General features: G+C 41.5%; 1 protein-coding gene across 2 annotated transcripts; it reads left to right on the top strand.

Moving 5' to 3' along the window:
• Nucleotides 1-25,393, top strand: WRNIP1 (WRN helicase interacting protein 1). Of its 2 annotated transcripts, XM_041475341.1 has the most exons (7): nt 13-650; nt 9,597-9,788; nt 10,787-11,031; nt 17,782-18,014; nt 23,086-23,241; nt 24,084-24,163; nt 24,620-25,393. In XM_041475341.1, exons 1-7 carry the CDS (start codon nt 123-125, stop codon nt 24,893-24,895), a joined length of 1,710 nt encoding a protein of 569 aa, XP_041331275.1. In that variant the 5' UTR covers nt 13-122; the 3' UTR covers nt 24,896-25,393. The 2 variants fall into 2 exon arrangements, with proteins under 2 accessions (XP_041331276.1, XP_041331275.1); XM_041475342.1 differs by lacking the exon at nt 23,086-23,241 and having other exon boundaries at nt 1-650.
• The last annotated feature ends 1,834 nt before the right edge of the window (nt 25,394-27,227 follow it).

Here is a 27,227-nt window from a genome sequence, read left to right as displayed (position 1 = left end):
GATGTCGCTCAGCACAGAGGGGCAGTAAAGCCCGGCTGCTGGGGCGGGGAGCGGGCCCGGGCGGACTACAGCTCCCGACGGGCTGCGGGCGGCTCCGCTTCCTGCCTCAGCCGCGGGAGCCCATGGAGCCTACGGAGTGCGCCGAGGAGGAGCGGCTGGTGCAGTGCCCCGTGTGCCTGCGGGAGCTGCCGGGCGCCGACATCAACCCGCACCTGGACCGCTGCTTGCAGGCCGGCGGGGCCCAGCCCGAGCCCCCCAGCAAGCGGCCGCGCCTCGCCGCCGCCCCGCCGGGCAGCCAGGCCGAGGGGCAGCCGGAGGAGGCCCGCCCGGCCGCCGGGTCCCCCGTCTTCTCCCTCTTCCACAAGGGCCGCGGCGGCGGGCAGAGCCCGGCAGCCGCCGGCGGGCAGAGCGGCGCGGGGCGGGACGAGGCCGCCGTGCCGCCGGGCCATGGGTGCGCGGCCGCGCTGTGCGGGGAGAGCCTGGCGCAGAAGCTGGAGGGGAAGCCCCTGGCCGAGCGGCTGCGGCCGGACACGCTGGGGGACTACGTGGGGCAGGAGCGGGTGCTGGGGGAGCAGACCCTGCTGCGGTCCCTGCTGGAGTCCCAGGAAATCCCCTCCCTCATCCTCTGGGGGCCGCCGGGCTGCGGGAAGGTGAGTGCGGGCGGCCCCGCTCGCGGCCTGCGCGGTCGGGCCGGTGCTGCTTCACGCGGCTCTCGAGGCCGCTGTACGTAAAACTTGTTAAATTTAGCACTCGCTCTTTTCTTCGCCCTTCTGTCTTCTTGGTTTCTTTTGTAGGTTCATTATGTTGGCTGATGTCCGCTAGTTTTTCACTTAAGGTTACAAAAAACATAACCTGCCTCGTGAATAAAGTAGAATGCGTCCACCCCCATCAGCCCCTCTCCATGCAATTTGCTCTCTGGATACACAAGGCCTCTCTTGCTTTCAGATAATTCAGATTTCGTAACTCCAAAGTCCGTACCTAAAACATAAGCCGTGCTTTAGTTAATGGCTGAGAAGCTGAAAAAAAACAGCAGGACAGAATCTCTAAAAATGTCTAGGAAACCAGCAGGTTAATACAGCACAGTTTGCGAGTACTAGGTTTGTTTTTAGCCTACGAATTCTTGCCCCTTTTTAGCCTACAAATTCTTGCCCCTTAGAGAAGGCAGCACTGGTGTGGAAGGCAGGTAGCCTTCTGGCTAGGCACTCATCCACCTTCGACCACTTTTAGGCTGGTGGGTCTTTGCGGGATCTGACCACTGCATCTTTGTGTTCTGCCTCCTTTAGCATACTAGGGGCCGTCATGAATCCCAAAAAAACACCTAGCACAGCAGTGAAGGGGTTCACAGTTGTTGTGAAGGAAGGACCAAAGGAATGCTCAGGTGTGGTTGAGCAGTGTTTTAAGATATCACCTTAATTTTGTCCTGTTGTTCCACGTATTTCAGATTTGTGGTATGGCAGGGCAAACAAAATACAGTTTTCTCTGTCAGTCTAGTGTGTTCACAACATTTAGTTTCATGTATTATACATTTATATATTTTGGTGTGTTGGCTGCGTGAGAGTATGAGAGATCTGGGATAGGGGAAGTTATTAATGCTTGACAGAGAAGTTAAGGACAGAGCAGCAGCTTGCTCTTGTCAGCATACTTAATTGAAAACAAAAAAGACTTGCTATGTGATGTTTGAATAATAATGCTAGTCAATCTCAGTAAATAAGGAGCAGGTATTAGAATTAGATGAATACCATTAGCAATGATGCAGCAGGTTTCTTAGGCTAGATAACATACACCTCAAAAGAACCAACTAATGAACTTCAATAATGTCCACTTCCTTTAAAATAACAAAGTAATAGCAGAAAGTAAGAGCTCAGAATAGATGGGGTAAAGAAGGGCTGCTTCTGAAAATTGATTAGAGGAGAGGTGGATTGACTGAAGTAAGATGGCCAGAGAGAGAAGTGGAATTCATTTCTTTGATAAATAGGAATTCTCCTTTCTGAATGAGCAACACATTCAGGGGCTTGCTTCTATATTTTTTGTGGTCTCCTGCCTTTTGTTTCTTGTTATCTCTGTCAACAGCATGTGCTTGCTCTTTCTTGAAGCCCTCTTTGCTCAGGGAAAAAAGCTATAAAAGTGCAGTGGTAGCAAAGCAAAGGCTGCAGATCAGTCTCTGCAAACTGGCACTGGCTTCAGTGGCCTTTGGGTTGTGATCCGATGAATGCACCTGGCTTTGACCATGGAAGTGCTTTTTCATGAGCTTGTGACAGCTTAACTGTTGTGTTCAAGGTCTTCTTTAGGAGCCTTCTGTGGTGCTGAAAGTGTCTTTGAGTAACGGGCGATCTGTTTTATGCCTATAATGTCACAGCTTTCATTCTCCTTTCATATGACTCATCCTCCTCACCCATACGCTTTATGCAGAATTTTATCTAGTAAACTTGCTTTTCACAGAGTTTAAATTCTGTTGCTCCTCAGTTGTCTGACTTGCATAACTTCTGTGCCTTTTGATCCCTCAAAGAACAGTTCCACAACTCATCGGTTATATTTTTATTCACTGAGTACTTACACTGTTGGGAAACTTGTCTGCTTTTTAGGTTATTCCTTTTCAGCAGAGTTTTAATCTATGTGCTTTCAGCTGGCTCCTGATGAAACAGCCTTTATGGGCTGAACCAGAAATTCCTCTGCAAAAAGTTGAACTTTGCCCCTTCACCCACATTTATCAATATTTCTATGATGGTGCTAGAGTACAGTTTTATCTCAGGCCTTCTTCCCCATAAATAATATTGTCTGAGTTAAATATCTGAAAGTTCTATTCTTTTCTTGGATACGTCCTTATCAAATTCCTTTCCTTACAGATTTAACGTGCAAGCAAAGTAGTCCACCTGAAGATGTAAAGGAGATCTGTTCTTGTCTGCCTATACTGTTTGAGTTGTATGTATATAATGTGTCTAAGAAGACATTTCATGACAGAGCAACTTAGGGCCTGAAAACCTGAAAGACCCTGTGGGGGAGAAGTATTCTCACTGCCTCAGGACCTGGTTGAACTGATCAGCAAAAACTTCTTCCATTAAATACAGTGCTTTTCAGCAGGAAAAATACTAAGAAATCACTGTGTGTTATGTAGTCTTGTATGTAAAAAGGCCATATGCTTAGCTCTGCCCATCAAAGAGCTAAAATAGCAGCATAATTAGATATGTTGGTCTAAATTCAGAAGTGCTGTGTAAGGTGGTCATACATTTCTTAAACCTCTTCAGGCTCTTGCTACCCATGGAATCTGGTTATTGCAGCCCATCTATGCCTTCTTCCATTTCTACAGCCAAATGCCATGGTAACTGATACTTTTGAAAAGGGTAGAGCAGGACTAAGTAAAAAAAATAACTGAACATGGACTAAATCATCAGGGCCAAATTTCAAATCAATTTATGTATTATTTTTCAGTCTGCATGTTTATGAAAAATTGTAGTTCAGCAGACTTTTTCTAAGCAAGAAGAAAATAATCTTGCCTGTTATTTCATATTGTAGGCCAAGAGTATTTTTGGTGAATTTTTGGAGGATTTTTATCATGAGAACAATAAAGCTAGACGCTGGAGTAAAAACATGTGTGATATGTAACTGCTCTGCCCACCTCGATTTTGGCCTCAACTGCACTAGAATATTCAAGGAAATATCCTCAAAATTGAAAAGACAAAATTTTGGTATTTCCTTTGTGATCTTTTCTTTTGAGTTTCCATCTGTACTGAGTCCTCTTACTTTAAGGGAACGTGATCTTTGTACCTTGAATCTGTCATCCTAATTACGTAGGAAGCCAAGGTGCTCTGGATGAAAAGTCTTTGAGTTTTTGTTTGCACTTTTGTCACTCTGAAGTCTTGAACACAAGAGCCAGTTTTCTTCTTTTAAGAAGCTGACCAGACTCAGGCCAGAAGAAACACTGCTTCAAAGAGATGCCGTGGTTATTAACTTAGGAACAGTTAGCTTGTTCATACTGACTATGCAAATTTTTAAAGGCCTGTATAAATCCCAGTGTAATGTGAGTAAGCTATGTTGTGATTTATGGCACCTTAATACAGGGATTTAGATTTTTGCATGTCTGCCATTGGGGCACCAATTTTAGTAAAGAGTTAGCTGGGGGACACAGCGTAACTTGAGCACCGAATAATTTTGCTGCCACAGATGAAGTTTAAGCCTTATAAACCTGAACATTCTGTATTTAAACACAGTAAACATTCCCTCTTAGGGCTGCTGTGTAACAAGAGAAAAATAGGTAGCAAGTGTCATGAACCCGCTCCTTATAGAAGATAACTCAAAGAGTGTTCATGCGTGATTTTCTGAGGTTCACTCTAGTAATAAGATAAAATACGCAATGCTGGTATGAGTGCAAAACATTAAAAACCCCAGTAAGTGGTCTTGGAAGTTTCAAATCAAATCTTCAAAATCTTCTATCAAATCTTCTCTGACATTGTTTTATTTCTAGAACTCCCTGTGTTTCTTTCCTTTGTTTGCATTCAATAAATGACATATTGAAACACAGACAAAATGTCCAACACCTGTTTTGGTGCCCACATATTTTATCATCGCTTCCCAGTGCTTCCTATTTTGCTGATTCAAGTGGTTACCTAACGGGCTGTTTGATTGCTTAAGTGTATTTCGTCTTCTCTTATTCATACAGCTTGGGGCCTGATTTGAACCATTTGGACTATTGAGTTCTTTCGATTGATTAGCATGAAATTTTAAACTGAAAAGGCATCATGTCTTTTACAGTAGTGTAAACTGAAAGTCCAGGACAGGTCTGAAAAGTGGGTTTGTCCTTGCAGTTGCCTGGGAGCAATGTTGTAATGCAGCGTGCTTGGTTTTGCTTATGCCAATCTGAATCAGGAATAACTTGGGGTGGCTCTCTAGGAAGAGAACTCTGGAAGAGAAAATACCATTGTATCCATAAAACAGTTGGAATTTAAGTACACAAATCAGAATTCAGCAAATGGAGATACAGCTCCATTTCAACAAACATTATGCAATGACCTTGCATCTGTTTATGCTTGGTTGGGCTTGGATTCTGGAAGTGCTGTAAAGCACATGCTGTGTCCTCTTGTTCAGTGACACTTACTCCTCCAGTAGTATCTCAGTGGGCTATTTGGGGTTTGAGGAACCAAACAAGATGGGTAAGAATAGCATCTGCCCTTATATAAATGCCAACTGCTGCTACTTTTGATTGTGTTTATCTGTATAGACAGTGTCCCCAGGCCATGTTCACCTGCTGTGCTGCCAATTTCCTTTAGACACGGCCTGGCTTATCTCCTGTGACGCAGTGTGGTACAGAGAACATCCACAGAGCTACATCCCAGAGAGCTGCTGCCCTGTGCGGCATCCAAGGATGCTGTTGGTGTCTCCCTCAAGACAGTGAAACAGAGCACGGCCTTTCCTGATTGCTTGGCAGCCACAGTATGGCCTTGCTGCCAGCCAAGGGAGGGTTGAGGGTAAGGGGAGGCCATTGATGGCAACACCGTGTAAACAAAGATTTGGAAATCCTGGCCAGAATAAAGGAAGAGCAAAAAATAGCTGCAAAGTCATGGTCAAACAGCAGCAAAGAAAATCAGGGTGCTAGTTCAGCACTCTGATAGCATAGTTTAGACCCTACAAGTCTGTAGGCATAACTAGCCTGTTTTGTTTTGCACTGGGTTTACCAGTCTCTTGTCATCCCTGCCACAAACATAATTCACGCTGTGGTTTGCTCTGGAACAAACCGGCAAAGTCACCTGTTGGGGAAATCTAGATGCCAACTAGATTATCCCTGCTCAGGAATAATCCATGCTGCGCTGCACTTGTGCCAGTCTGCCAGATCTGCTTTGGTCACCTAAACGTGGCCTGGCAGCCTCTACAGCCTTGCAGACTTCCTGGGAGAGCCGTGTGGCACCTTAGGTTTTACAGTATTCTTGATACAATCTAACCCTGTGTTCTAATCCCTTCCCAGTTTTTTCCAACTCCACTTCCTGAAGTAAGCTAGGCAGTACCACTCTTCATTCTTGTAAGGAGCTTTGGTGAGCTAATGTGATGAGCATAGTTTAATGGCCTGGTACAGGGCTGCAAAAATCAAAAAGACCACCTTACTTCTGAGCAGGTAGTCCTTGAACATCAGCATCAGTAAGACTGGCTTAACTTGTATGAGCTTTTTGCTGTTTTCTTCCGGCGGTGGATGTGAGGGAGCGCTGACTAATGGCAGTGCAGAGAGGAGAGAAGTGGTTCATACTTAAAAGTGTGTTGCCCAGTCAGGGAAATTTCTGGCTATACAGAAAATTCTTGTCTCCTAGTACAAAGACCCAGCTTACCAAACATCAAATCTGATTGACTTTTCTGCTCTGACAGTGGGAAGTGTGTGGAGCCAAGCATGCTTGGTGGGTTGCTTTTGTTTCATCCATGACTTGTATCAAAGCCTAGAAAAACAGATAGCATAGTTGCTGTGAGCGAGACTGTTTGTTTGAGGTTTTTGTTTGTTTGTTTGATTGCTGGTTGTTTGTAAATCTGAGACAGTTTCAAAGCCTCTGGGAAAGGATATTCTCATTTGTGCTGACACAAAGCAATAGGTACGGGATTGTAAAGGAGATGTTCTGTGTGTAATGGGTCTGGAAATAAATGACCACAGGGTGAAGTTAAGTGTCATTGGTTCAGAAGTTTCTTGGTGAATATGTTTCTGTTTCAGAGCAGCTTTTTATGATGTCACTGCTTTAGCTTGTCTAAACAGGTAGGTCAGTAAGGTCTCACAATATTCAGCATAAACGTTTGGTAATAATAATAGGTACAAGTTTGAATAGTTTGGGGTCATAGTAGAAGAGAAGAATGGTTTCTGGAAGGGGCAAAGCATTGTGAGCTTTGTAAGGTGTTATTTTTAGTGAAGTTAGCAAAAGGTTAGTTGCAGGATCTCTGGATCACTCCTATTTTTAATTTGTGTGAAACAGTATTCCTGCTCCTGCCCTTAAAGGAAAAAACATGAACTAAATAAGAAACACCTGTGTAATAAAAGGAGCACATTATCAACTTGTTTGGATTTCCTTTTTGTGCTTGTTATGCAGGTTCTGATTCAGGGGTACTCACAGTAAATTGCAACATCAGTGTCACTATTTTAAAAGATTGTTTTCCAGTGTAATAATCAAACTTCAAAATTTATTTTAGATTATGAAGGATACTCAGTGTGTTTTCTTCTGCCTTATTCCATATCAGATTTCTGATTTTCTTCTTGTCCCTTAAATACATTTCCCATGGGGGAAACTAGGAGTTTAGCATGAGTTACAGTTGTTCTGTGCTAGTGCTTTCATACTTAAGCTACTTTGCTCATGTGAATTCTCCACTAGGTTATGTGTTCCTTTAGGTTGTAATCTGAAGTAACAAAGAGAGAGAAAACTGTAGCTTGTTACTGACTTTTGCTGGAAATGATAGGACAAAAAGCAGTATAAAAAACCTGAACTCATGGGAAGTAAGTCTTTCAGAGGACCAGGGAAAGTTTTGCGTCTGTGTGATAGGCAGTTTGACTTGCTGAATGATTGATTGTGCGGAACAGAAGGAAGAGGCTGTGAACATGTCTGTCCTTGTCAAGCATTGCATTTGAAAGGCAAGTATGTTATTCTTATTGCAACCTTTGGTGACCCACAAGTTGGCAGAGGGGGAGAGGTATCTGCTGGCTGAGATCTGTGCAGCAATTTCAAGTAGATTCTTGGTCTAATGGTAACTTTCAAACAAATCTCTTTGATTTTTTTCCCTCCTAAATTAGAGTTAGAAATATGGACTCCTGTGCATGTGTTTAAAACAAAGTCTTACTGCATTTTTTGTAAATTACAAAACTCTGAGTAACAGCCAGGGGATGATGTGAGCTACCAGTCCAAGTGGAGCTACAAGAAGAATAGCTGCTTTATTTTTTTCTTTGTCATCTCACCACTGCCACTTTTAGAGAAGGAAGAGGTACATTTTCCTTTTTCATCCTCAAATTTGATGTATTGGGTATTTCTGTGCTTTCAGAGATTTTTAAGGCATGGATATATCCTCTGAAGTTACATTCTGATTCAAGGCCCTTTTGTAAGGAAACATGAATTTTGGTTCTAATTTGGTAGCTCAGTTTCAAAGATATTTTTCTTTTGGTTTTGGTGGGGTGGGGATGGAACTTGCTTATTTGTTTATTTACTCAGATCTGTCTAATATCTGTAGGCTTTGCTGCAAACACTTTGCTGCAAACACTTTGCAGTCTTCCTCTGCAATGATACAGCTTGGGGATGGGCTGGTGGATTGAGCTCCAGGAAGCAAGGGAGGATCTGACATGGGATGCGAGTCTTGTATTAGGACCTGAAATGACACTGCTTCTGAAGGCAATCAGGAAACCCTTACTAAAACTAAAGCAAGAATAAATAACAGTATGTCCTTCTCCTTAGCCTCCCGTTTTCTAACTTGGGCTGGTTGCAGTTTCAGGGACAAGGAAATCCGTTAAATGGACAGAGCAGGGTACTGCAGCACTGTTGGTAGCCAAGTGGTAGGTGCTTGTTTCTGCAGCCTCCCTGCAAGAGGATCAGGTTGACACCACCTGCTGCTTTAACCTCAGCACTTAGAATATCTTCTGAGGTGGGTTTGTTGGCACCTGTCGCTGTCCTCATCTGCTGAGGCTCTCCTGTCTTCAGTCTCCTTTGGGTCTTTCTCTAATAGAATAGGGAGCTTGATAGAAGAATCACCTGCTTTCTCTAGAGGTACTTTCAAATAGAGATATACTGTCTTTGGGGCAAACACCTGTGTTTACAGGTTGTGAAGGAAAGTCTCAAAATCATGTCTGTGATATGTTCAGGTATAGTAAATCTACCCAGGAGGTTGATGGAGGTTGCTTCTGTGCCCTGGTAGGCTAAGTGAAATTATAAATAAATTTGGATTTGAAGCGGTTGTTCATCAGGACAGAAAAATAACATAGCTGCTTACTAAAAGTTTGTTCAGTCGGCTGCCTTTTGCTTCCCTAGGCCAGCACTTGATAATTGTTGACTATTTAGATTTAAGAGTTATATTTTCTTAAGTACACATGTAATTTTTTAATACTAATGTTCTCATGTGTTTGTAAAAACTGCAGTCTGATTAATTTCATTTTTATGTGTATTTGGAATATAAAAGGGTTTAGTTAATAACACTGTAGCTTTTTATTTCTCACATACAGTTGCACTGTAAACTCTTAGGCAGGTGTCTTGGGGTAGCCCAGCTCTTTATCCATTAACATGCTCCACAAAATAACTGCACAGGGAATTGCAGTCAGCCCGTCTTCTGTGACAGAAATGTATTTGGCAGAGAGTTCTTCTTCCGTGACAAAGGAGACAGCTGTCAGTGCTGTCCTTTTCTGTGCTGAGGCTCACTGGGTCTGTACGTAAAAGTGCAGGCATTGGAAATGCAGCAGAGGAATTGGCAGCTACCTCTAGCAGGAAGTTTTTAAGTCTTCTGTGCCCTAGAATAACATGAGCTAAAATGCCTTAACTCTGTAAACTGTCAACACTGTCCCTATGTCCAAAATATATAGCTTTGTTCTTTACTTATTTCCTTTAAATTGGTATTTTCTGTGTCTGAAATTATTTTTACAAAGCTTTCTCCTATTGCTGTTTCAGACGACACTGGCACACATCATAGCCAACAGCAGCAAAAAGAATGGCATGAGGTTTGTGACACTGTCAGCCACAAGTGCCAAGACAAATGATGTTCGAGATGTCATCAGCCAAGCCCAGAATGAAAAAAGACTCTTCAAGAGAAAAACTATCCTCTTTATTGATGAGATCCATCGTTTCAATAAATCTCAGCAGGTATTGTACTATGCTGCTTTTGTAAAAGAGCCTTTGTCAGCACTTCTGTAAAATCTCCCACTTTGCCTTAAGGTGATACCTTCCTCTGGGCTTTTGATTTCAATGTTAATACTTGTAGTAGATGAATTTGGGAAAAACATAAAAATTAAACTCCTTAGCTAACTTCCAACCAACATTTAATTATTGTGATTCAAGGATTTAAATAAAAGGCTGCGTTACTTATGTGCTAGTCTTTATATGATATTTTTATGAAACTTTATTTTTGCAAAGTCATGTTAGTAGTGTTTGCTGCACACATCTTCATTTCAGCCTCCATGTAGGGGGTAATATTCTATATTACCTTTACAAAGGTCTGGAATGTGAATGTGCCAAAGGTGTGTATTTAAATGTTGTCCTCTCTTCTGTGTAAGAAAAAATAAGTCATAGCTTGGTACTTCAGGATAACACTGCAGCCATGACTTGGGCTTTTTTTGTCTTTTTCCTTTCCTTAGTATAAGGTTTTTTCAGTTGTGCCATAGAAAGCTTGAATTCTGTACTACAGGTTGCAGTTTTTAAATTGAACTATTCTGTAATCTTCCTGTAGTTTTCTGAGTACAGAATTAGGCAGGGAATTGTAGCCCTAAATGTTGATTCAAAGCGTATTTAGGAGTAGCCTCACTATATGCTATACTTGATAAGGCAATTTCATGATTTCTTATGTTGTCATGCAATAAACCAAAGTCACAACAACCCAAAATTTGCAGATTTCTTTACCCTATTTCTTTTCAGCTGGTAGGGTCATTCTCAGTGCAGTCATTTATTATTGAGGTGTTGGGTGCATGAAATTAAATAATTTCCATATCTGTGCAGATGAACTGCCTTGTCAGTGCAGTTATTCGTCATATCAACAGGGAACCCAAATTCTCACAAGTCGCAAAAAAAAAGTAGCCTACTCACATGGGATGTTTCAGGTTGTCATTGATTGAGGTCAGCTTTTTCTGCTTCCCTCCCATGCTCAGGACACTTTCCTTCCTCACGTCGAGTGTGGGACGGTGACCCTGATAGGAGCGACCACAGAAAACCCTTCCTTCCAAGTGAATGCCGCTCTCCTGAGCCGGTGCCGGGTGATCGTCCTGGAGAAGCTCTCGGCTGAAGCGATGGAGGCAGTTCTGATGAGGGCCGTCAGGTTCTTAGGGCTCCAGGTTCTGGGCCAGGGCGACCAGCAGGGCACCCCTGCGACTGGCAGCAGCAGCAAGAGCTCGGAGTGAGTACTTTATGGGCTGCAGGGTGTTAACGTGCACAGCCCGAGGAGCTGACTGCCTGCCAGGGAGAGAATGAAGCAGTTGGGGGGTGGGAAGAGAAACCCTAGCCACTTCTGATAGTAAAGAAAAGAAGTGGCCGCATATGGCAGGGGCGGGGGTGACAGGAGAGAGAGAATTCAAAGCATTGGCTCTCTCCATCCAAAACATAATCTCACCATCTGGATTAGGAGAGAATTTTATACTTGGATCCATAACTCCTGACTCACCCTCTCAGGATATTTAAATCTGTTCTGCTTCTGAGGATTTACTGTGGAAGCCTGTATCTGGGTCTTTGTCATGTCCTAATGTGTGTTACTTCTTGCTACTGTTGTAAAAGCATCATGTTACCATTAAGTGCTGGATGGGCTATCCCCTCTTAATTTGGAAGTGCCTGCCAGAAGTTTGTTGTTTTCTGAGAATTTTTTTTTAATAAATCAGGGGGGATGATGTTCCCCCCTGAATCAGAGAGATGCTTCTGTTCTTCAGTTACAGGATAAATCCTGTGCTGTGTTTTAGGATATCCAGTGACGAGAGGAGACTGCTGCTGTGAGACGTTAATAGATTGCTTTAAGAGAGACTTTGTTTTTCTCTGCTCCTTGATGTCCAGACAAATAAATTCATATTAAACACTTGAGAAAGTTTTGGAAAAAAAACCATCCACATTTGTCTACAGGAGATGTTATCTGCCTTCTGAAACAGGAGGCTGGCAAATAAGAGTAATGCAAGGTCCTCACATGCAAGCTATTACACTTCCTTCATGTTTCTTCTTGGCTGCTCTCCTAGTAATTTACAGTGCATTGGCATGGTGGTGATTGACAGACTGCATGAAATAAATGAGAGGGAATCCACTTGAACTTTGTCACAGAATGTAAGCACAAAGAATTGCCAACCTGAATGCTGAGGTCAGGACAGGTAAGGAAAGGTATTCCTTTCTTATTTTTAGGTTACCCTGCCTCATGGTTTAGTAATTTGTAGCTTTTATGTGTTGTAGTAATGTGAATTCTAGAAGAGAAGGCAGTACTGCATGTCAGCATTAATGTAGCGGCACAGCTGTGGTTGTGGCTACGCCCTGACTGGGGTTCAGAGACTTTCCTTTCTGTACAGGATTAAAGTACAAGGCATAGTTTCAGCTGCAGTTGTTTGGGTTTGGGTTTCGCTGGACTCTCCATGTCTGTAACCTTCCAATAGCTATGGATGATTAAACAGCGCGGTGCTTCATCAAACTGAAAGAAGTCTGGCAGGCAGAGAGTCAGACTTACACAGTTTCAGAACTCTCTCCATGGGGAGAGAGGACCACACTCCAAAGGCAGTCATGGGAGCCAAGCCTTTAAAAATAAAAATGAGGTTTTGTTGCAGTTGTGTGTCAGGTCTTTCTTATCTTTCATTATGCGATCCAGTGCTGGGCCACAGTTCCTACACTCTGTTGCTGATAAGTTCAGATGCTGATAAGCCATCCACCCTCCTGTGGTTCTGGTTTGGATTCCTCACTGATTCCTGCTTCTTGCTTCAGTGTCCATACTTCATTTCCTCTCCATTGCTCTGCAGGAGCAGCTGTCTCAGCTTTTTACTCCCTTGCCCCTATGGAACAAGACTGTCATTAGGTGCAGACAGGTAACTTGTTCATGCTGTCCTGAAGAATAAATGGAAATCACCAATTACAATTGGTTTGGTTGTTAACGGTGCTCACCTTTATACCAGAGTGAGAAAAGGAGCTGTAAGGCAGCATGTCCACAAACAGTGGGGTGTACCCACTTTGAAAATGCTGCAGAGACCTAGCAGGAAGGCACAAGAGATGTGCACATTGAATTTTGGGTTTCATTTCCCATGTGAGTCTCCCTTTCCAAGCCACTGCAGTGTAGTATGAAGTACTGCATGTGCTACTTGGCCTCAGTTAATCAGATGGTTTTAGTATCACATCACTTGTTTGACAGGATGGCTTACCTAAAAGAGATTTTGAAGGAGAGTATGATTCTTTGTGGTCTCCTGTTACCTTGAGGAATAAGGTGAGGGTGAATCTTCCTTAGTCTTTACAGGCATCTTTTGTGCTTGGCAAGAATGTAACCATTCCCAAGTGATTCTATAGATTTCATCATCTGCACTCCACAAGGAAAGTGTGCTCTACCCAAAACTGTTTTCTTAGATTTTCTTTGCGGATTTTTCTTATCTTGCTTCCACCATTGGCACAAGTTTCTGATAAAGTTAGATCACCTGGATTCTCTTTCATTCCACCATGGCCTTTTCTTGCTCTAAAGGTGGAGCAACTAGCAGTGGGTTTTACTTCTTGAATATCTTTCTATTTGTTGTGTCATCATGGCTCACAAAGGTTCTTTGACAGTTTTTATGTTAATTACTGAATTTCTTCAGGATAATATGTGCTTCTTGCTATATTTTCATCAGCATGACTGCCATCAAAGTGTGCCTCTAAAGTCTTGAGTACCTCTGAAGACTTTACTGAAGTATAGTCTTCAGTATACTGAAGATGGAGAAACGAGAAAGGAAGAAACATACTCATGATGAAGAAAAGTAAGAAGTCAATGTTAAAGATGTTTTTTATTACTGCAAGTGCTTGTTCTTTCTGCAGTTTATGCTGTGTCAGTAATAGCACCAGCTGTTCCAGGTGTGCACTGATACATTACACCTTACTGTGTCAGCGGTGGAAGAAACCAAATTCTTCTCTTGGCTTTTTATTTTTGTCATTCAAGTGCTGCCCTCAGAATGGTATCTCTAATTGAAGTCAGACAGTAAACTGGATGGTTGATTAATGTGTTCGAAGCTAGATAGCACAGAAGGCACACAGCTGAGGGAAATGGAAGGAACCCCAGGTTCCTGTTGGCAAGCCCAGACATCATGCATTTCAGCTTGTTACTGGCTGTATTACAAGTTCTGGCATGTTTTGAATTCACTGGTTCATAAATCACAACACTGAAGGTGGAATTCCTTTGGATCTTCAGTGTTCAATACTTTCTTGAAAATTATTCCTTAATTGGAATATCCATTCAGTTTCCTTGCAGGAAATGAGTTGCTGGGGTGAGAGGCAATACTGGGGGACAATGCTGTAAGGCAGTGAGTAGTGCATATCACACTACAGTAGTTCAGTTGAAGAGCTGTGTTTGCTTGTAAAAGTGTTGCAATCTGCCAAGGAGTGAACATAGTGAGAATAATTGCACTGAGAAAGTAAGAAAGTACTGATTTATATGGGAAAGAAGCAGTGGGTGCTTTATCTCCTGTATTGGTCAGTAATTTTTTTAATCTTTGATTAAAAAAATTACTGTCATTTGTCATTGCTTGGGCTTCCTACTATTTACTCCCTGATATTGCTTGTGCTCTCCTGTCATTGGCTCAAATGCTGTGGGTTTAATGGGTTGTGGGTTTAATGGGTTTAATGGGTTGTTCATCATACATTTCATGTTGGTTCTTGGCACAAACTGTCTCGAGGGTATGGTGATAAAGAGGAACTGGAAGAAGGATTTATTATTCTGTAGTGGTAGTTTTCCATTCCTTGAGCTAGTATATCACCTTCAGCCCAGTGAGTGATGGATCCCAGCACGTCCCTTTTGGCTTGTTTATGTTTTGGTCTCCAAGTATCACTGGTTACAAAGTACCAACATTGACCATTGGCATCCAGTGGGTGTTCGGTGTTAATTTTGAAGTTGAATAAAATATGGGATTGCCCATCTGCAAGCGTATCAGGAGCTTGGAAGGAAGTCAGAAAGCATGGGAGTTACTCTGCCTTGTGGTTCTGATGGGTGCAGAAGTTGGGTAAACTGGAGGGAGTAGGGCACTTGAACTTCTGAAGACAGGATGGGCTTAAAAATGTAAAACACAAGTGGTTTTTGGAAGCCAAGGTACTGAAATAATTGCCATCCTGATTTTGAAATTAGACTCCTGCCTAGTGAAGTTAAATAATCCAAAAATGGAATTTAAGGTCTTAATTGCTCAGGGAAAAAAATCTCAATTCAGTTATTCTGAGTATAATATTTTATTATTTTGAAATACCAAGTGTGTATGGAACTGAGATTATGCAACGGGGAAGCATTGTGTTATTTCCAATCAGTGATTCTCATCAATGTGCTGTGCAAACAGCTTGTATGTGGAAGATTTCTCCATTTATTCTTATTCTTTATCACATCCTGCATGTCTTGCTATTGTAGGCATGGACTAGATCAGCCAATACATAATGCATTATTTGGATTGGAATTGCCGTTACCCTTGGGTTACAACTGAAATTTCACCATGGAAATGGACAAGGCCATTGCTTGTAACCTGATTTTTCATACTTTCTTCTGAATATTTGTTTCACTTTCTGTAATATAAATTGCTTACATTGAGTCAACAGGGCAGTTAAGAGTCCTATAGTGAAACAAGAGACAGGAATACAACTCAGCTTTAAATTAGCAGATAAATTGCAAAAGTGCTCTGAGGCCTTAATTTTTTTGGGGGGGAAAGACTGTACTTAGCTTCTTCCAAGGTGGTACCTGCCTTTTAGTGCTCTCAGTGCTTCCCCTTTACTTGCAGTCACTGTCTGCAGTTGTGGTATCAGTGTGAGGAGTCCTCAAGCACAGGGTGTGCTTCTCTGCAAGCAGCAGGCAAAGAGCTTAGTCCTTGAAGGTGAAACCTTCTCTCAAGTATGCCCTGCTGGTGTGTGAGAAGTGTTTGCTCAACATGTTGTATATTTGGGGTCATTTCTGTTGAAGGAGGCCTTAGCAGCAGGATGTCTGTGTGTAGTGCCTGCTGTTTTTTTTAAAAAAAGCTTTTGCTTTCTTTTCCTTTTCCTTTTGCTTTGCTGGCTTTTTTAATTTAATGCTTATGAAAGATCTGGTACTCATCTGTAGTGCTGAGGGATGAATGTTGCTTCCTGATTGTCAAGGAATTTGATGTTTGAGATAATTGACTAAGTCTCTCTGCAGTTGCATTTTTCTGCTTCCTTGTTCAAAGACAGTGTTTGAAACACCCTGGCGAAAGTGCCACTGTGTATGTATTAATATTTTTTACTAGATTCATCAAATACATGAGAAATAATGAGATGGAAAAAAGTCATGATGAGATGTATTTGATGCATCTATTTTTGCCAGGGTCTGATTCCTACTGTCTGCTCTCTGCAGCATGGGATTTTCCCCTAGAAGACATTAGTCAGCTTTCACTTGCAGTGGTTGATTAAGACTGCAGCTCTACTAGTTCTTCCTGTTTATGTGTGGCCATGAGAGTACTCAAATATTAACTACTAAAATTTTTTCAGAACCTTCAGTCTTTTTCTTTTGTGTGACAAGTGCAAAGTGGGTTTGCAGGGAAGAGGAGAAGGCAAGTAATGAAAATCAGTGCATACCACTGTCTGGGAACCCTGACGCTCCCTTTTTCTACACCACTGGTAGTAATAGTAACACATCTTTTGGTAAATGAAGTGCAGGGGTGTTGTGAATCCTTAATTATTTGACACACAAGAGCTTCATAAGAAATGGCCTCTCACACCAAGCTCTATGTGCTAATCCTTACTGATACCTGTCACTCTTGATTTACAGTGCAGCTACTCGAAGTGGCTGAGTTAGGGCCATTAATGTCATGTTTGAATTCCATTAGCTGCTGTCTCCAGATCAGATCAGTTTCACCCTCTGCCTGGCAACACCTTAGATGTTACCTTGTCTACATAAATGAGGTTTGAGGGTGCCTGTGGAACATGCAGAAGTGAACTGGTTTGGATGTGTCCCAACAGTGAGGACTGCGGCCTAGCAGGTAAAAATCTAGAGACAAAACTTGAGGACTTTGTTGTTCTCACAGATTTTTCATGGGCTCACTAGAAGATCTCAGCAGATCCTGCTGCTGCATTTCTCAGGTCTTCCCATCTTCATAGAATCACTGAATATTCTGAGCTGGAAGGGACCCACAAGGATCATCAAGTCCCACTCTTAAGTGAATGGCGCATACATGGATCAAACCCTTGATGTTATCAACACCATGCTCAGTCAACTGAGCTAATCTCATTGACTTGTTCATTTAGATTGTGATTTCGCTGGAATTTGGCCTTTTTCACGTTTGTATCGTTCTGGCACACTTAGAGCAGTAAGTAGGTGGCAGGAAGAGTGATGGACATGTGTTGGGATGCAGCTTCTTTCTAGTAAGATTTTTTTTTTTGTACCCCAGTGAGTAAGTTGTAATACCAAAAAAGTAGGATGCATGTGTTTTACATTGTAAACAATCTTTCTAGTTGTTGTTTTCTAAAGAACAACTGATAGCACCTCTTGCTGTTAGTAGTTCAAAACGTTATGCTAATGACTTTATAACTCACTATATTCTCTCACCTGCATTTGGATAGCTTGCTGCCTTTTCACTGTCCTTCCACCAAGGAATTTGAAGTGCTAGCAGTGAAATGCTGATGGAGTAAAACCTTGTAAAGTTCAACTGGCTGTATCAGAATTGGGCTGTGGTGAAAATCTAACCCTAGTTTTTGTTGAATTTAGTGAGGTGAGGAAAAATAAGGGGGTTAAATAGATGAGAGCTCCTGCCCTACATTTTTCATGTGCAATTGTATTTAGCAGGCATTGGAGTTAGGAGGAAGAGAGTGGACCCCTGGCTCTGCAGGAGCTAGGTCTGCTGGGTTTAAGACAAATCTTAAACCCAGCTGTGTATCAAGAAACTTTGTAAAGAAACATCATCTCCAGCACAGCAAGCAGGGAGAGGAGTGTGATGGGGGCTAAGGGTGTGTGGTTATTCTGTTGCAGATTCCCCGTGTACATAGAGGAGAAAGCTCTGAACACACTTGCCTATCTTTGCGATGGGGATGCCAGGACTGGGCTGAACGGACTGCAGTTGGCAGTTCAGGCCAGAGTAGCAGCGGGAAGGAACACTCCTTTGAGTACCACTGCCAAAGGTGGTGATGCACACCGCATTCTGGTAACAGAAGAGCATGTAAAGGAGGGCCTCCAGCGATCTCACATCCTGTATGACCGAGCAGGTGAGTAACAGATGCAGCTTCTGAGATGCAGTGTTCTCAAAATCTGATAGCTTCTCTGATTCCTATTTCTTCTCCCTTTTTTGTACCAGCTGCTCTATGAAACAGTGGTTGTACTGAAGTTTGTCCTAAAAGTTACTTTTCCTCTGCAATGTGGAAATTCCTTCTCAACCAGGAAGTGTAGATTAGCTGACAGACCTATTTGCTGTCCTAAGAACTGTTAGTTGCAGGGTGAAATTATTTGTTATTTAAGTCTGTGCGGGTTTCAGTGAAAGGGGAAGAGGAATTTGATGAGGACATTTTTCTTGAAGGGTTGGATATCTTCCATTGCACTTCTACTCCTTTGAAAGTCTTGGAAGTGCTCACATCCACAGCAATATGTTATGTCAAAACCTGAGCAGTTTGATTTATTTTTAGAGTTGCTTTTTAAGGTAATGAATTCTGTAGCTTGCTTAGGGCAGGCCACATAAATCGCATTGCACTTAATGCTTCCTAGTGTGATAACCACTCTTGCTAAATTTGTGACTTGGCAATCTTAGGCATCACAGTAGTTAGCCACTAAACCATTTTATGTTAGAGGGTTAAAAATCAGTGAGTATCAGATTAGGTGAATCCCCATGGATGCATATGCTGGTTCTTCAGCAACACTTGAATGACTGTGCAGAATAGTATGAAATGATTATGCCAAGCAGTATTTGGAGAACTGATTTGTTTTTTTTTTTTTTTTTTTTTTTTTTTTTTTGTTTGTTTTTTTGGGTTTTTTTTTTGTTTTTTTGTTTTTTTTTTGGGTCACTGTTTCTGCATTAACTGCCACTGTTCAAAACCTGTGATAAGAGGTGTCTTGAGCTTGGTTGTAACATACGCCCCGCTTGCAGCCTTCTTGCTACAAAGAAATAATGATGACTCACTGTCCTGAGACAGGCAGCTGGGCAGATACTGATCTAATGGCAGCTGAGAAGTCAAGGGCAGGCTGGGGGAGGGAGAAGAAACATTTTATGAGGTCTGTGGCAGGAAGAGGTCATGATTAGAAGGAAGTGGAAAATCTGACTGGTTTGCTGGTACAAGTCTCTTGCACCGTGTACATCCCTTGTGTGTTTGCTGTCGCCTTGTGGCCACTGTCACACAGAACTCTTGGCTGTGTCCGTTGCTCCCAGCACTCCGGCACCTTCTTGCTCTGGTAGGGATGGCACAGAGTGCCTCTTCCTGAGGCTTGCATCAAGTCTGGGTAGCGTGTGTCAGGCCCTTCTCTGTTGCAGTAATCTTTGTTGTGGTTTATTGTGGAGTTTTTTGGTTAGAGATTTTCAGAATGGTGAAAGCAGTGAAAACTCTTGTTTTTCTGGATTGTATGAATGCCAGAAAGCCTGTCACAGATATTGTCACAGTAGCAGGTTGCCCGAGTACATGTCTTTTCAGAATTTCTCTGTTCTGTGGAATGGTCTGTGTTGACCACTGGCTGTTGACTGCAGGTTGACCGCTTTTGTCCATAGTAGAGATAGCTGTTTGTCCTTTTACATACAAAGGACTTTCAGATGGCGGCTACTGCATAAATTTTTTTTTTTTTTTTGGTAGAATGTTTTAGCTAACACATTTTGAATCACAGCTGTGGTGGTGGGATCTACAGTCCTCTAAAATAAAATGCTTCAGTCTTTTAAAGTGGAGGGTCTAGTCATGATAGCAGCAACATACATTTGTTGCCTGTTCAAGTAGAAAGCACCAAATAATTGATTAGTGTTCAGAGTGTAAATATGGACTTCTTGTTTTACATTATTTTTTGTTACCTTTTGCAAAATTTGCCAAATACGTGTAGTTCGGCATTCTCTTCTGTATTTTCATCAAGTAATCTAGGAAAGAAATCATTGATAATGGAGTTGTTAGGCTGTTGTTCTAATCTATGTGCAGACATGTAGAGAAAAGGTCTTTGTGCAGATAGTTTATGCATTTTAGCTGAAAGGACAAAGAAACAACTTTAATCAAATTTCACTGCCAGCAGCTGCCTGAAGCCCTTGCAGTTGCAGAGGAAACAAAAACTGTTAGTCATATTTTAGCTTTTAATTGCACTTGTTAACATTTTGATCCTTTTAGAAAAATGATGTAGCAACCAAATTCATTGAAGTTTACCAGCAGATGGGCAGCGACTAGACCTTTTAAATAGAGTTGTATTGTTGCCCCTTCCTTTAACAGATTGTATCACTCTGCTAACACTGATTTAATAAGATAAATGTCAGTAATTTGGCTGTCTGTGTGGTGACATAACTTCATGTATGGTAAAGACCATATATGTGTTATACTGAAGTTAATTTATTCTGCAGTCTGGAACACAGTTTTTTGCTTTACCTTCTCTGAAAGAGAAAAGAGAAGGTATCTCACTGTCCTGGGTTTGCTGTCAGGGCAGAGCTTAGAGCCATGTGGGCAGGAATAAGTTGCTATTCCATACCATGCCCATCATTGATGGGGTAGGGGAGTGGCTTATTTGCAGTTGGGTTCCCAACTGGTGTTAAATCACCATACTCACTATAATGGCTTTTTCCAGCTCAGTTTTTTTCTGCTGGATCAGAATGAGAAGTCTTCTTATCCATGCTGTTGGTCTAGTCTTACTTCCAAGGCTTTCTTCTTTCCTTTGTCAGTGAGCAATTTGATGTTTACATTTGGCTAAGACAGAAAATAATTTGAGATGGGGACTGATTTTAGTTTTTCCCACTGCTTTGTGAATAGAAATTGTTTAAGAAGCTCAAATATTAATTATAGTGAGTGAACGAGACCTTTTCCTATCTTCTACCAATATGACTTGAGATAAATCGGCATCTTAAACTAGCCTGAAAACTCCACATGAGCACATAAAGCAATCTCTGGGCATATGTCAGTAAGATTTATGCATCTGTATATGTCAGACACTAGAAAGCACCCTCTTCCATAAAGCCTCTTGTGCAGTGTCTTGTTTCAGAAAGGTATTTGCCTTTGTGGGAACTGCATAGAGAAAATTTATAGTTTTGATTTCAAGAGGCATCTGGAATACAGCAGAGATGGATAAACTGGTATGTGTCTGTCTCTCAGCTGAATTGATAAGGCCCAAACCTGTGTGTTAGCTAACCAGCATGAGAAGGCTAATAAATAAAGGTCTACTAAAAGTTCTAATTTTTTTGTAACTGCTTTTGGTATCTCTGGCTATCTATAAACTGTATTTTTAGACAGAAATGTAAGATCTCTCTCCAGTGTACATCACTGTATTGTGTCTTTAACTGATAATGCAGTGTGATTATACTGATATATAAATATTGTCATTGTAGCTCTGTCACCAACACTAACTTTGTAAGGAAGGAAGTAAAAGGCAAAAACTCATTCCCTTCTCAGCATGAAATCTGAAGTTCCCTGCAGGTGTATATATATATTTGGATCAAACCTATCTGCTGGATTCCTTCTGCCTCTCCAGCTGGTATCCCCACATATGACACTTTACAGTAGCCCAAACAGCATATAAAAGCCTCCAGCAGAAAAATCTGGGTGAGTGCAACCTCTGGAGATATTTAAAGGCCATCTTTCTTACTTTTAAGAGACCAACAGACGCCTCTTGCAAGAGGATGATGCGAGTTCAGCTGCTTGGGGTTATTGCTCCTGACTCAAGTGTTGTGGTGGAGCACGGACGTGCTGTTTGTGTTGGCTCGAGTGAGGGCTGCATACCAGGGCTCTTTGTGTGGAGTCCTAGCAAAAATAGCTGCCTGACTGCCTGTGCTCGTCGGCAGCGTGTTGAATTCCCCACAGAATCACTCCAGCAGGAGCAGAAATGGGGGGAATGCACCTGGGAGGTGGAGGTATTGCTGGCTACAAAAGGAGCAACTGCAGCAGCATGGTGATTTTGGTTCTCAAACTCACTCAGGCAGCCCTTTTATTTTTCAGGGCCTACAAGTCACTGGTGTGTTCTGATGTGGCCCTCAGGCTGTAAATCCTTTTAGCCTTAGGAAGAAGAGGAATATTAACAGATGGCTGTGCATGCAGCCAGTTGCCTTTAAAATACATACTGAGCTGTGAGCCAAGGAATGCCAGGCACTTGAAAAAATAAAAAAGGCAAATAATATGGAAAGTTGAACAATATTGCAGCAAAATACTCTTACGAGTTTGGTTAAAATATATGCATAAGAATCAAAACCAGTTGCACAGAGGAAAATTGTAAGCAGGAAGGGTCGCATTCAGTGTTTGTAATATTGACTCCCTGTTTTTAAGTGTAGCCCTAGAGGATCTGTGGAATAGCTTTCTCCTTGGAATCCAAATCTAATAATATATTAAGCTTTAATATTAAAAAAAAAAAACAAACCTTGATTTCTTTCAGTCTTCCCACTTTTTACTTAGAAGCCTGGCATTTCAAGTGTTGTTGCAGTAGTGCAGATGTCTGCAGTTGAATTCAGCATTTCTTAGCGGTTTGCCAGTGTTGTGTACTGCAATTCTGTTTTTTTCCAAATTGTATGATGTTCCATCATTGTATATCCATGGCATTTCTTTTTTTCTCACCCCCATAGAGCACATCAAACTTGTGTTTTGCTGCACACTTTATTTTCAAGTTTTAGATTATATGAAATGTCTTTTTTCTAATATACCACTACTGTATAGCACTGGATTTCTCTGATTCTTGTGTTGTCTTCTCAGAGCTCTGTGTGTGTCCAAAAGCAATGATCAGTTGTTTGTATGTGCTTGTATTTTTTGGCAATTATAAGCTATTTATGTGGAGTTTTCTTCCTAACTACTTAAAATATCTGGGGTTTTTTTTTCCTTTTGAAGGAAAGGCAGTTAGGTTACAAAACCCAAATTGTTTGCCTAGCAATGCTTAAAAAAAAAAAAAACAGCTTCATTTTCATCATCAGTTGCTCTGTTTTGCTTATCTAGTTAGGGAATGATTCACATGGGAAACCATGAAGGCACTGAAAACATTAATGAATGTTGTAACCACATACCTGTAAAAAGAGCTTGAAAAAGCAGCTTATGTTTACTGATGTGATCTAGTAAAATATATTGTGTTCCCTTAAATGCATTTCACTTAATTTCTTCCTAACAGCTTTGTGTATTGCTTCTCCCCCATCCTAAACAGGAGAGGAACATTACAACTGCATCTCTGCCCTGCACAAGTCTATGAGAGGCTCTGATGAAAATGCCTCCCTTTACTGGCTTGCTCGAATGCTTGAGGGCGGTGAGGATCCACTCTATGTGGCAAGGAGGCTGGTGAGGTTTGCAAGTGAAGATATAGGTCAGTATTTGCAGTATTTCACATTGGAAAATCTCATTGAATAAAGATCTGCCAGGCTTCTCTGGTTTCTAAAAGTCGTCTTTTGAAAAATAAACCAGTCCAAAACAGTAATCTTCAGAATAGGTACAAAGTACTGAAATGCCTCCTCACATGGTATAAAAACTTCCTATATGCAGGCAGAGACCTACATGAGGTGTCATTGTGATGATTACCTATTTCAGAAAAGACAAATGTTTTTGAGGTCAGGGTTGGTGCGTATTAATATGGATTCTTTTAAATCCTGCTGGTTGTAGGTCACCAGTAAACTTGTGCCACAGAGAGTGTGTATTTCAGGGATGTCTGATTTTCTGATAAGTCTGGCACATGAATACCTACCCTGACGTGTGGGTTTGATAGCTGTAAGGCATCTTTATATACTTATCCAAGGTAGCAGATCCAGCAACACTTTTAGCACATATGTGATGGGTGAAGAGTTAGGAGACCTGTGGAAGCTATGTCTATATAGCAATATTTCCCTATTTCTTTATTAATTAATTCCAAAAAGTAGGAGAATCATACGTGGTCAGCTACTGCTCCAGCTGCCACTGTGTGGCAGCAGATTCAGTCTAAATCATATCCACAGCTTGGACTTTTTTTTTCCTCTTTTTTTTTTTCGTGGAGGAGGAAAGCTTGTGGATGGAGGGAGTGTATCTTATGCATGGTGTGGTATTGTACAGAAATTCCAATATCTGAGAAAGCATCTCTGAAATGTGCATGGATACCTTACAGGAAAGATAAAAATAAACAAAACTTAAGTAAAGTAAATTGACTTTAGCCTGCTTTTATCTGATCCCTTTCTGTAGGACTGGCAGATCCTCTGGCTTTAACGCAAGCAGTTGCTGCTTATCAAGGCTGTCACTTCATTGGAATGCCTGAGTGTGAGGTAAATGCTTCATTAATTCACTGATTTGAAAGTTCTGCAATCTCTAAAACCTATCTGTAACTATAAAAAGAAGCAGATTGCAAGGACAGGGCAGACTTAGTTACTTGTTCATTCTGCATGTCCCTTCTTTGACAAGAGAACATTGTAGCTCTTAAAATAGATGCTGAAGTTTAAAATAAAAGTCACTGCATATTTATTGTTAAAATATGATACATGAACATATATAATTTTTCTCTGTCTGTTTTTTTCTATGATAGATAAAGTAGCTATTATTTTCTAGTAGTAAAAACCATGGAGCTATGGTGTTTTTAAATAATAGTATTCATATTATAGTGGCAGGCAGAGGTCAGTTTAAAAACACAATCCCTACCATGCTGTACATACAGCCTGAATAGCAGCCCTTTTACCAAAGAGATTAAAAGAAGTCTTTTAACATTCCCCTCTGCTTGTTCGCAGGTGATTCTAGCACAGTGTGTGGTGTACTTTGCCAGAGCCCCAAAGTCTATAGAGGTGTACCGAGCATATGGCAACGTCAAGGAATGCCTGAGGATGCACACGGGACCACTGCCCCCTGTTCCTCTGCACCTGAGAAACGCCCCAACAAGGCTCATGAAGAACTTGGGCTATGGAAAAGGCTACAAATACAACCCCATGTACAAAGGACCTGTGGAGCAGGACTATCTACCAGAAGAGTTGAAAGGAATAGACTTCTTCAAGGAACGAAAAACGTGACTGCTGTGCTCAGAATGGGTTTTGATTTTATGACTCATACACTTCTACTGGGATCAGAATTCCCCTTACTGTGCCAGCTGCTTTTTACCATGGTGGAAAGGATTAAGCCACCAAGCCTTCCAGATACTTTTTTATCCTTCTGCTTTTATTGCTGTTGTTCAGAAGGTATTTTGTAAAGAATTGCAGTTGGGCAATGTAGAAATGCAAAAATAAGCATTATCCATATAGTGCTGTCACTGGTTTAAATGAAATGAAGAAAAAATAAGAGGACTGTGTTTCTAGCTCTTGCTGTGAGACAAGAAATATTACTGTGCTGCTTTTTAAAATCGGTGTCTATTTCAGATTTTGAGAACACCATTTTCCAGAAAAATAGTAAATTGTACCCCCTCTGCTGAAATACTGTACAAAATATAATTACAGACTAATTTTTGCTCTTATGATGTTTCAGAGACCAATTTTGTATGACAGTTATTGAAGCAATAAAGCTGTTACAAATTGTGTCTGTGCATTTGTTTAAATACTCCTGTGACAGCAGTGTGGTTTTGAAGGTTTGATATCCCTTTAATTTTATTATTCTACTTTCCAGAGCAAGTTTAATTCATTTTGTAAGCAGAATAGTCATGAAAATGGCCACTGGAGTGATACCAAGCTCTTTGCACCTCTTTCCAGCTGTGATAGGACCCAGCCACCTGTGGGGCAGCTGTCTGGAGCACACCAGTTGCAGGTGGGTATTTCTTGACAGCAGAGGTATTGGTGCTGCATGGGCTTAGATCAGAGGGGTTGCCACAGCTGCACATCTGGAGTTCATTCAGCACAACGTTCACAAGCCAGGAGCTCTGCAGGCTGAGAATGCAGTGCCAAGTCCACAAGTCAACTTCATTCTGGCTAGTGCTCTTCATTCTCAGGACAGATTGCTGATCCTTGGCCTTGATCAAAAGTTTTGGATATACAGCATCCAAAACTTTGTGATTTGTATTGGAGATTAACTTTGTTGTGAGACTCCCATTATATGAAGTTCTGCGTGATGTAGGGGTTAAGCCAAAGATCCTGGTGTAACTGAAATGTTTCAGAAATTGAACCTTTTTGCATCATTGTGTACTGTTAGAGGGTTTCACTCATATTCTTTAAACATTTCTATGTTCTTTTACCTTAAATAAGTAGTTTTTGAATGGGCAAAATGCTGTTCTAAAGACAAGCAAGTATTTCAACAAGCTTTATTTATATACATTTGCATGCTTTTCTTTTTAACACAATTCACTTTGTTGTAGTTTGGTTGGAGCTTGCTTGTTGCATAAATTAAGGGGGTACTAATTAGATTAGTATTTTAATCCTGATGGTCCTCTGAAATGCCTTTGGAGGAATAAAGCAAGGTGTGGTCTTTTCCAATGCTGAACCAGCATGTGCTCACCTTCAGAGGGCAGCACAGGTTGGCAAAGGATTCAGAGGTGGAGCTTCATTCCTCAGCCTCCGATGGAGACAGAAATTGTGCCCCTCAGGTCAGATCCATCAGACAGTGCTGTTTAATGGGCTACTAAAATATTGGCAACTAGAAGCTAATGTTTCAAAGCCATTGTGCCTCATGGCTGCTCTCCAAGCCAACTATTGTTTACTTTTTCCCTTCCTCCCTGTGGTAATTAGCCACACTGGAGAGTGGCTGCTTCCTGCTCTCTCCCTGCTGCTGATCCCTTTACGGAGGGTCATCTCCTCTCTTTGAAGAACTCCACACTCCATTAGAAAGTCCATCAGGACCAGATGCACCCAGAGGTGAACATCTCCCATCCCTCCAAAACAGACTCAAGGCAAAAACATCCATTTCCTCTCTTGGCAATTTATGCAGTCCCCACACGGGATTGGCAATGCTGCTTTCAACAAGCAGAAGCCAATCTCCTAGTGAAACTGCTTCAAAAGCACAAGAAGAAAGAATGAAATTTAAAAATCACAGAGCACATTTTCTTTTTTTTGTTTTCTGGCTTTTGACGACCTGAAGTTTACCCTGAGGAGCTCACTGAAGGGCAGAAATGATTATGAATTGCATGCTGGTATAGCGGTGTATTTATTTACTCTTCAGAGTGTAGAGGTTTAAGGAAATACCAAACATAGCAGTGTCACTAGAAAATTTGGATTCCATCAGGTAACAATTGCTTCTGCTGTAAGGAACACCACCAAAATTCACCATGCCACAATCTCTTCTTTTCTTACATAAGTTGTGCCACTAAGAGATAATGTAGATCATGAGAAAGGCCATGCCCTAGCCATTCCATGTTGGTGAATTCAGTACTTTGAGAAACAAATTGTACTGATGTAAGTTGTTTCTTCCAGTAGTAACATGCCC

Source organism: Pyrgilauda ruficollis, unplaced genomic scaffold, assembly GCF_017590135.1.
Source record: "Pyrgilauda ruficollis isolate IOZ18807 unplaced genomic scaffold, ASM1759013v1 scaffold35, whole genome shotgun sequence".
Taxonomy (NCBI): domain Eukaryota; kingdom Metazoa; phylum Chordata; class Aves; order Passeriformes; family Passeridae; genus Pyrgilauda; species Pyrgilauda ruficollis.
Note: the sequence above shows the minus strand (reverse complement) of the source record. Positions and strands in the feature narration are given on the sequence as shown.